The sequence below is a fragment of the Palaemon carinicauda genome, chromosome 10 (assembly GCF_036898095.1).
Source record: "Palaemon carinicauda isolate YSFRI2023 chromosome 10, ASM3689809v2, whole genome shotgun sequence".
In the NCBI taxonomy this organism is placed as follows: domain Eukaryota; kingdom Metazoa; phylum Arthropoda; class Malacostraca; order Decapoda; family Palaemonidae; genus Palaemon; species Palaemon carinicauda.
Genome location: NC_090734.1, coordinates 34,646,001 through 34,656,325, shown reverse-complemented (window position 1 = coordinate 34,656,325; position 10,325 = coordinate 34,646,001). Strand labels below are relative to the sequence as shown.

Below are 10,325 nucleotides of genomic sequence, written 5' to 3'. Positions count from 1 at the left end.
CTTACGACACAGAACGTAACACAAGTCACTGTTCATGGTCTCTGACATTTATCATACGCTAAATAACAAACCAATTTGAAGTTTCGGATTCAGAGTCACTTATATAACGTATGCTTCGATGTAACAGCGGGAACCTGTGATTATAGTTCGAGTATTTATAAAAAATGCATCTCTTGGTTCGGGATAGCTTAAGGTCGTGCACTGTTTCCCAAGGGTCGAGGATTACCCTAGCTGAAAACGGAAGAACATACCTTGTGAAATTTAACTACACTTATGATTAATAACATTCGTAAAGACTTAATTAAATATGCACTTAAACAATTTTAGATACACTTTTAAAGACAAAAATTTTAATGATTAACACATTTCACAAAACTGATAACAATATTCCATATAAACACAGGCAGTTAATCCACTTTCTGCACGGCTAGGTGATTATAACGCGACTAAGAAATACAAAATTTATCTTTCAAAGTCTATTATGAAACTGAAATACAAGGATAAAATCGTTAACAGAAACTTCGCAAATACGGTAACTTCAAAACCAATCAATAGATGGCGTTACTAACATGAAATTCCCTTACAAAACCCCCCATTGAGCCTTTTATATATAAAAGGTAAATAACATGGAATGTCATAGAAAATACAAAATACCTTAACCTCTACTTAACAAATCAGCAAATATATTATTGGTACCCTTCACATGAACAACAAAGAATAAACTTTTAATGCCAAAGACCAACGCATTAGTCTATCATTACTAGACTTTGAAGTCTCTAAATACATGAGTGGCTTATGATCACTTTCCAAGAGGAATTTTCTCCCCATTAAGTAGTACTCGAACTTCTTTATTCCCCATACTATGGCCAAGCATTCTCGCTCGATAGCTGCATATCGAGTCTCGGGGGAAGTTTCTTGCTTGCGAATGCTACTGGACAAGGTTCACCGTCTATATACTGCAGAAAAACTGCTCCTAGACCTGTAGACAATGCATCCGTTCTTAAACAGAAAATGTTATTTAGATCAGTCACCTGAAGAATCTGAGAAGTTAAACAAGATTTCAGATCATTAAATTTGCACAATGCATCTTCATCAAAATTAAATTTTTCTGAAGTACCCTTCTTCAAAAACTTCATAAGACGAATTAGTTTATCTGACAAATTTGGAATAAATCTACCATAAAAATTTACAGATCCAATAAAGCTTCATAACTGTTTCTTGGTAGTGGGAGCAGACATATCCAAAATAGCTGTAATTTTATCCTGTTGAGGAAAAATACCCCTTTTGTTGGTTACATATCCTAAATATTGTATCTCTTCATAACCGAGGAAACACTTTCCTGGTTTAGCAGTTAGTCCCGCTTCATGCAGTCGCAATATGACTGTTTCCAAATCTGCTATATAAATTTTCCAGTCTTCGGATACAATAAAGATAATATCAAAATAGCAAACTACGAAAGAAAGACCTTTCAATACTTGCCTTATTAATCTAATAAACGTCGCACAAGCTGTGCTAAGGCCAAAAGGGAATCTTACATATTGCATTAGTCCAAGATTAGTTGAAAAGGCTGTATACTTTGCGACTTTCTGGTTCTTAACCTTTTTCAGTGCCCGTACCCCTTGATATGTCAGAAAATTTTCTCGTACCCCCATCCAATGTAAATACAATACAAATATATGAAAAGGATTAGTGATACAAACCTTGCTGAGAAATTATTAGATTTTAAATTACAGAAGAAAGGTCCTTTTTTCATTTCAAATGAAAATTGTCAATTAGTAGGATACAATGAATAATAATGAGTATTACTACATAGTGAACACCAACACATTTTTAGTGGCTCTTTTGTTGTTGTTTCTCGTTAATGATATTGTTCAAACGAGGTTCTTTCTTTGAAAGTGCCAGACGCATGTCATCACTTGCATCCAAACGGTTTCTGGCTTTTGTTTTGATGTGTAGGAGCGTTGAAAAAACTGCCTCACATAAGTATGTAGTTGCAAATGGCACGAGGACCTCCAAAGCTCTCCTTGCTAACTGTGGGAATGCTTGGAGTTGTGCAAACCAAAACATATCCAGTTGCATTTTTTCAAACTCCATTCGGATTCTGTCATTGGTCTGCAAATCCACAAGATCATCTTTCATGATATTATCATCCATGGAATCAAGGTTGAAAAGAAATGGATCCTGTATCCATCATTGTGCCACAGAACCTTCTTCAAGGCGAAAATACCCTTGGAAGTACTGAATCAGTTCTTGCAAATGTTCTTTTACTTCACTCAGGATGGGCAGCTCTTCTTCAGCACTAGCAGCCTCATCAAGAGAAGGGAAGTTTGCAAAAATTCCAGTTTCAATGCGCTTTATCCACATTGGAAGTTTCTTGGTGAGGGAAGGTAACTTTTCTCAGGCAGTTATCATATTCATCGCTGTTCCTTGCGTAGAGATATTCAGTTCATTGAGGTGCATGAATATATCTGCCAGATATGCCAGAGACAAAATGAACTCCCTGTTTTCAAAATAGTCAGCAATATCACTGCCTTGATTTCTAAGAAATTGCATGATTTCTTCATGAAGTTCAAATACACATGTAAGCCACCTCACTTCTGTGTGGTAAAGAAGAACACTGTGCTCAGCTCCAATTTCTTCACAAAAAGATGCAAAACGACGGTGATTCACTGCCCGTCCTCTGAAGAAATTTACAGCACGCACAACAACTGATAAAACAGTCTTCAATTTTTCTGGCAGCGTCTTTGTAGCAAGTGCATGACGATGCAACACACAGTGAGTGACAGTTACATGGGGAACCTCTTTTTTTCACTAGGGTAGCAAAGCCTGATTTATTTCCAAGCATGACAGGGGCTCTATCAGTGCAAGTTGAACCACACATGTTGAGAGCCATTTCATGTTCCAAGAAGAACTCTTTCACAAGACTGAACACATCAGTTGCTTTTGCAGTAGTTTCCAGAGGTATACAAAATAAGAATTCTTCCACCACTTCTTTCTCCTTCATATACCGAACAAATGCCATCAACTGGCTGCAAAAACTAACGTCAGTTGACTCGTCCAGCTGAATACTCACTCTGACAGGACTAGCTTTCAGGTCTGTTATCACCTGCTGCAAGACATCTTGACTCATATCATGAATCCTTGAATGAATAATGTCATTTGATAGAGGTATCTGTTTAAGCTTCTTTTCAGATTCTCTCCCCAACACTATTTTTACCATTTCTAATGCACAACGTATAACAAGCTCCTCTGCGATAGTGTGAGCTTTTTTCTTCTTTGCACACAAAAGGGCAACTTCATAAGATGCTTGCAACAAAGGTTTCTCAACTGGCACAAAATCTAGCTTTGACAGGGTACCACTACGATCAAATCGTTCCCGCTTGATCGTCAAGATTTTTAAGTCATGTCCAGCATCTGTGCCTCCATGTAGATTGTTGAAGTGTTCATTGAGTCTTGATGATTGGAGATTTGCATTTGCAAAGACTGTGCTGCAGAGGATGCACTGTGGTCGTTGAGTTCCATCTGCCTCAGTCATACAGGTGAAACCATAACGAATGTAGTCTTCGTTCCATTTGCGTTTATTAGACATAGTTACTAGATCTTGATCACAACGATACTACCTGGAAAGATGCAGGCCTGGATGTTATAACCGTTACAACATGTTACAATCGATATAAAATAACGTATCACCACCAACACAATACACAGTTAACCCAGGTATGGCTCCAAGTGTATGTTATTGTGGGAGGGTAAGGCCATTTTTTTACCAACTGAGACCATTTTTTACCAACTCAGGACAGTTTGACCTTCTCAGGACATTTTTTTCACCAACTCAAGGGATTTTTTTGATCAACTCAGGCCATTGTTTGACCAATCCAGGTCATTTATTTACCAAAGGAATTTTTTTACCAGTTCAAGCCATATTTTGACCAACTCAAGCCATGCTTTGACCAACACATACCAGTTTTTGACTAAGTGAGACCATTTTTTGATCAACTCATCCCCGATCCCTCACACTGGTCGAGCCATCCCTAAGTCCACTATATTCCTCCTCATGCACATAACAGTACCTTCAAAATTATATCTCTTTTATCAATTATACATCTATTCTTGACAATATTAGAGTTATATCATACTAAAAAACATATTGCGACAAATAAGAGGATAATCCAAAAATTACATTTCACAAATAAAAAATCACACTCACCAGTAACTCACCTCAATACTATCAACAACTCGAACATAAAGAAAAATGCAGACCCAATTCACACTGTTCACATTGACTCAACTACACACAGCACAGTGCACATGTAGCATGTTTCAGTCAGGAACAACGCGAACACGAACGGTAAGAGACATCAAGAAAACATATATGAAACCATAGAAAACATAAGAAAATTGTTAACAGCACTAACTTGAAATAAAATAATTTAGACAATTATAGTAAGAGAAATATTTGGAATATACATGTTTTGCTTTCTCATGGTAAATATACAGTAGCTACCATTGCACTGGCTATCGTGTCTCGTACCCCCAGGCTTAAGGTTTCGTACCCCTTGGGGGTACAGGTACCCCAGGTTAAGAACCACTGTGTTAGAGGAATCTGATGATATGCTTTGCAGATATCGAGTTCTGTAATGTACATAAAATCTGCAAACTTATGAAGATCTTGCTCAAAGCTTGGCATGGGCTCACAATCAAAATCTGTAATTGCATTTAAGTTCTAAAATCAACAACCAATCTGTAGTTACCTTCTTTCTTTTTGACAAGCAATGCAGGAGATGAATAATTAGAAGATGATTGCTCTATTATTCCAAGATCAAGCAAACTTTGTACTTCGTCATCGAAATCCTTAGTTAAATGAGCTGGGATTGGACAATATTTATGAACAAAGGGTTCAGTAGTCTTAATCTTAATATTATGCTCTAGTAAAGAAGTTTTACCTGGTTTATCTGAAAATACATGTTTGTACTTCTGACAAAAGTTACGAAGATCATCTTTCTGTACATCTGAAAGATTAGGGTTTATGCTGAATGTACTCTGATTGGTATCCACAGTTTCAATTTCTAGATAATCATCCTCATCAGCATTAATAACAGCAACTTTGTTAACATGAACAGTGTTTATCATCTGCTACTTGTAACATATTAACATTCTCTCTACGGTAATATTTCTTCATAAGATTGATATGATAGTCTGTTCTTACCTTCTACATTTACGCAGTAGTCAACTGGACCATGCTTATCAATTATCTTTTATGGACCTCTCCAAGAGAACTGCAATTTACCTAGTTTTTCTGGAATAAGCAAAAGTACTTCATCATCAGCTTTAAATCGGCACTTACTACTCTTCAAATCAAAATAAGACTTATATGTACTGGAAGATATATTCATGTTCTGAGCAGCCAAATCAGAAACATCGGACAACTTTTCACGTAGTTCCAAAACAAAAGAATAAAGATCAGTTTCCCCTGCAGACATATCCGAATTTGTCCATAGTTCCTTCAATATTGTCAAGGGACCTCTCACTTGACGGCCATATAAAATCTCAAATGGTGAGAAACCTGTTGTATCACTTGGAATTTCCCTCATGGCGAACAGTGCTGCTGGAAGGAAACGATGCCATTGATTATGTTTTAACTCACATATTTTCTTCAATATGCTCTTTAAAATCTGGTGTTGCCTTTCTATTCTTCCATTGGCAGCAGGATGATAGGGGGTACTGAAAAGAGGTTTGACTCCTAATAACTTGTGTACTTGCAACATAAGTTCTGATCGAAATGGTGGTCCTCTGTCAGAAAGAATATCTTTCGGCACTCCCACTCTGGAAAAAAATAGATATTATGGCTTCTGCAATGTCTTCAGATGTTATGTTCTTCAAAGCGACAGCTTCCGGGAAGCTTGAAGCATAATATACCATAGTCAGAATATTTCTATGCCCTGCTTCACTAGGAGGAGAAATCGGGCCCACTAAGTCAATAGCAACTCTATAAAATGGCGTAGAGATCACTGGTAATTTAACCATCTGAGCCTTCTTTACTTTTCCAAGAAGAGAAGATTTTTGGCATACATCACAAGATTTGCAATATTTATATATGTCAGACGTCATTCCCTGCCACCAGAAAATTTAATTAATCTTATTAAAGGTTTTCCTATGAGAAAAATGTCCACTTACCGGAATATCATGTGCAAGGCGCAAAACTAATTTTATGCATTTAACTGGTACAACCAACTGTTCCTTTCCCAGTAACCGAGGCTTTTTACATCTCAGTATTTTCCTGTAGAGAAGTCCATTTCTCATCACGAACTCTTACTGCAAACCATTCTTGCAACATTTGAGATCTCCAGACTGACTCATTTCTCTTGCATATTTCGAAGCTTCGCAATTCTGCTGTTCTCTAAGAAAAGATTCATGATCAATGGATATATCAAATGGTTCTGGTAAAGAAAGAGGGTGTACAATATTTCTCCTTTTTACCTGTGCTCTTGTTACTGCATTTACTTCTATGTTAGAATCCGTATTTTTTAGAGGAAACAAATTATGGTCCTGAACACCTGGAATATTGCCTAATAAGACAGTACAGTACTTTATTGGAGCCCGAACAGCATTAACCCAACCAGTAAAGAGATTACATTTCAAATAAATCTTGACAATAGGGAATCTGTCCTTCCTGCCCAAATAATCAATAAGAGTAGAATATGAACAATTTGTTCCAGGATCAGGAATCAAATCCTCTGATACCACTACTCCTGTATAACCTATATCTCCAAGTATTGTAGATACTGTAACACCATTCACTGTTCCACATACCATAGGTCCACATACTCCAGTGTTATCCAGAACTTGTCCTATCTCAAGAGAAGATTCAGATTTTTTTTTGGGTACCTTGTTAGGACAGTTTCTCGAAATATGTCCACTCTGACCACAACCGTAACATGCAATCTTACCAGGACGTGACGAAGTAGTTTTCTCTGGTTTCTCACTCATACTGATCCTATCACTGGAACTAGATAAATTTGCATTATGCCTAAAGGACTTCTGCTCATCTTTAGGATAACATTTGTGTGCTGAAGCATATGTGTCTGCCAATGATGAATAATCCTCTGGAGTTCTAGGTTTACGCTCCTTAAGAAAAAGACGCATTTCCTTAGGTAAAGTAGACATGAACTGATCACAGACTATAATGTTTCTCAAATCTTCGTAGTCTTTCGTTATCCTCAGACTATTTATCCACAAGTCAAAATTTTGAAATAATATATTCAAATATTGTTCATATGTGCTTATGGAAACCATTTTTGCAGTTTTAAATGCTGTCCTGTACCAGTCACTAGTCTTCTTGAATCCTTTCAAAAGAGCTTCCTTCAATGATGCATATTCACTTGTAACATCATCTGAGAGCGACGTGTAGATATCTAATGCCTCACCTCTTAAAAGTGAAGCCAACTGAACTGACCAAGAGTTCCGCTCCCAGTTGAGAGAAACTGCTACCTTTTCAAACCTTACTAGGTATGCGGTGATATCATCAGTATCACAAAATGGAAGAGGTCTAGTAGTATCAACAGCAACTGTTACATGGCTAGGGTTAGATGTTGCTCCTCTGATCTTTTGCAATTCAAGTTCATGTGCCCTCTGCTTTTTATTTTCCTCCCTCTGCTTTTCATTTTCTTCCCTCTGCTTTTCCTTTTCTTCGTATTTAATCATCAAAGCCCTTTCTTCTCTTTCAGCATGTCTTCTATCACGCTCAACACTATCTTTGATTTTCTTCTCTATAAAGTTCAAAAGAGCGTCATCCGAGAGTCCCATGGACAAACCTTCATCCTTCCAGAATTTATAAAATTCCATTTTAAATTATCCAGTTTTTAACCATTGCCGACAAACAACTTAATTTAAGAAACATTAAAGATACCTGTTACACAAAGACAATAAGCGGAAACTGAATTGTACTAGAAATAATTATTATGAATAAAGGACAATCACACACTTCATTAAATAACAGTAACCATTCACCAAGCATCAAGATTCAACAATAAAGTTAATAAAAATAAATATGAAGTACAAAACAATAACTTTAAAATTGTCAAACCAGTATATCTCTAGAGTCAACTGGACTCTTACGTAACAACTATGTTACCGGACACTGTTTCAAGAATTCGGTTTACATTCCATTAACTATCGGAAGTCTCCCACTTGCGACCTTCCAGCCGTATTCTTAAAATGCCCACATACTCGATATAAATTTCCGCCACTCCAATTAATTGCACTTTTAAATGTTGTAATAGAAAATAAATGACTATCACCAAACCAATCACAAAATGACGCAGGCCACTATTAACAAGGAAATATTTAAATTAGCCCTGGTGAGCACACCACTTAATCCCAGGGAATTCCTTAGACGTTTTTCCCTGGTAAAGATAGCGCTGCTTATTTGTGATTAGGTATGGTAAAACAAATTCAGAAATTTTTAAATAAAGTTTAATTACAATTTATAGTTTATTAACACCACTATTGATTATGAAATTGAAAGATTTAATACTGAAATAAAGAAATAAACAAAAGACGAACAATAAAATATTAATTAACTTATCTGTCTGACACCCTTTTAATACCCATTACTAAAATAATAAATCACCAAAGGTCTTGTTACGAGTAAATACCTCAACAATTGCTCAAGAAAAGTAAACCTTACGACACAGAACATAACCCAAGTCACTGTTCATGGGTCTCTGACATTTATCATACACTAAATAACAAACCAATTTGGATTTCGGATTCAGAGTCACCTATATAACGTATGCTTCGATGTAACAGCGGGAACCTGTGATTATAGTTCGAGTATTTATAAAAAGTGCATCTCTTGGTTCGGGATTGCTTAAGGTCGTGCACTGTTTCCCCAAGGGTCAAGGATTACCCTAGCTGTAAACGAAAGAACATACCTTGTGAAATTTAACTACACTTATGATTAATAGCAATTCGTAAAGACTTAATTAAATATGCACTTAAACACTTTTAGATACACTTTTAAAGAGAAAAATTTTAAAGATTAACACATTTCACAAAACTGATAAAAATATTCCATATAAACACAGGCAGTTAATCCACTTACTGTACGGCTAGGTGATTATAACGTGACTAAAGAAAATACAAAATTTATCTTTCAAAGTCTATTATGAAACTGAAAATACAAGGATAAAATCGTTAACAGAAACTTCGCAAATGCGGTAACTTCAAAACCAATCAATAGATGGCGTTACTAACATGAAATTCCCTTACAATATATATATATATATATATATATATATATATATATATATATATATATATATATATATATATATATATATATATATATATATATATATATATATGTATATATATTTATCTATCTATCTATCTATCTATCTATCTATATATATATATATATATATATATATATATATATATATATATATATATATATATATATATATATATATATATATATATTTATACACACACACACACACACACACACACACACACATATATATATATATATATATATATATATATATATATATATATATATATATATATATATATATATATATATATACACACACACAGTGGACCCCTACCATACGACATTAATCCATTCTGGAATTGGTATCGTATGGTGAAAATGTCGTATGGTGGGCAATAGAATAGCTAATGCACGCAAAACCCGAGGTAAAAAACATAAAAAAATGTCTATACATATTAAAAATTAGTAAGAAAATAGTATAGTAAGGACTGTGCTACACATCGTATATATGATATACATGTACTGTACAGTATATATTGAAATAACAATATAAATAAAATTATATACTATACTCTAAAGGAAAAATTAAATTTTATTAAATTTGGCGTGACGTGACTTGAGCTGGTAAGGGGTGGACGCAGAGGGGGGAGGAGACGGCAGATATAAAAACGTATCATTGGAAAATAAGTTACACATAATAATAAATTTATTCTGATTAAACACTTAAAATAAAAAAAATTTATTTTTATTATTTTTGTCTTTTGAAATTTCTTTTTATGATCTTTTTTTAAAACTTAATTTTAAAGAGTTGCACTATTTCATCTTTGCATTACTCTTTTTTAGCTCTTTTACTAGAATCACTTATATCATCTTTGCTTTCTGACACTTCTCTTTTGGAGAAATATTTATCCAAACAAGCCTATTTCTGACAACTCAAAATATTTCTAAAATGACTTATACACTAGTCATTAATAGTCTCCATAAGACGACCTTTGTGCAGTTTTTGTGTTTTTTTTTTTTTCAAGAATTTCGTAAGGTTTTCATA

The 10,325-nt window shown here is 34.8% G+C and overlaps 2 protein-coding genes across 2 annotated transcripts; both read right to left on the bottom strand.

Moving 5' to 3' along the window:
* Positions 1-1,205: 1,205 nt before the first annotated feature.
* LOC137647930 (uncharacterized) lies at positions 1,206-2,154 on the bottom strand. The gene is made up of 2 exons (XM_068380878.1): positions 1,980-2,154; positions 1,206-1,414 (listed from the first exon to the last, which is right to left on the bottom strand). The coding sequence occupies exons 1-2, from the start codon at positions 2,152-2,154 to the stop codon at positions 1,206-1,208; spliced, it is 384 nt and encodes a 127-aa protein (XP_068236979.1).
* A 36-nt stretch (positions 2,155-2,190) lies between these two features.
* On the bottom strand, positions 2,191-3,589 carry LOC137647929 (protein FAM200C-like). The gene is made up of 2 exons (XM_068380876.1): positions 2,813-3,589; positions 2,191-2,373 (listed from the first exon to the last, which is right to left on the bottom strand). Exons 1-2 carry the CDS (start codon positions 3,587-3,589, stop codon positions 2,191-2,193), a joined length of 960 nt encoding a protein of 319 aa, XP_068236977.1.
* Positions 3,590-10,325: the final 6,736 nt, after the last annotated feature.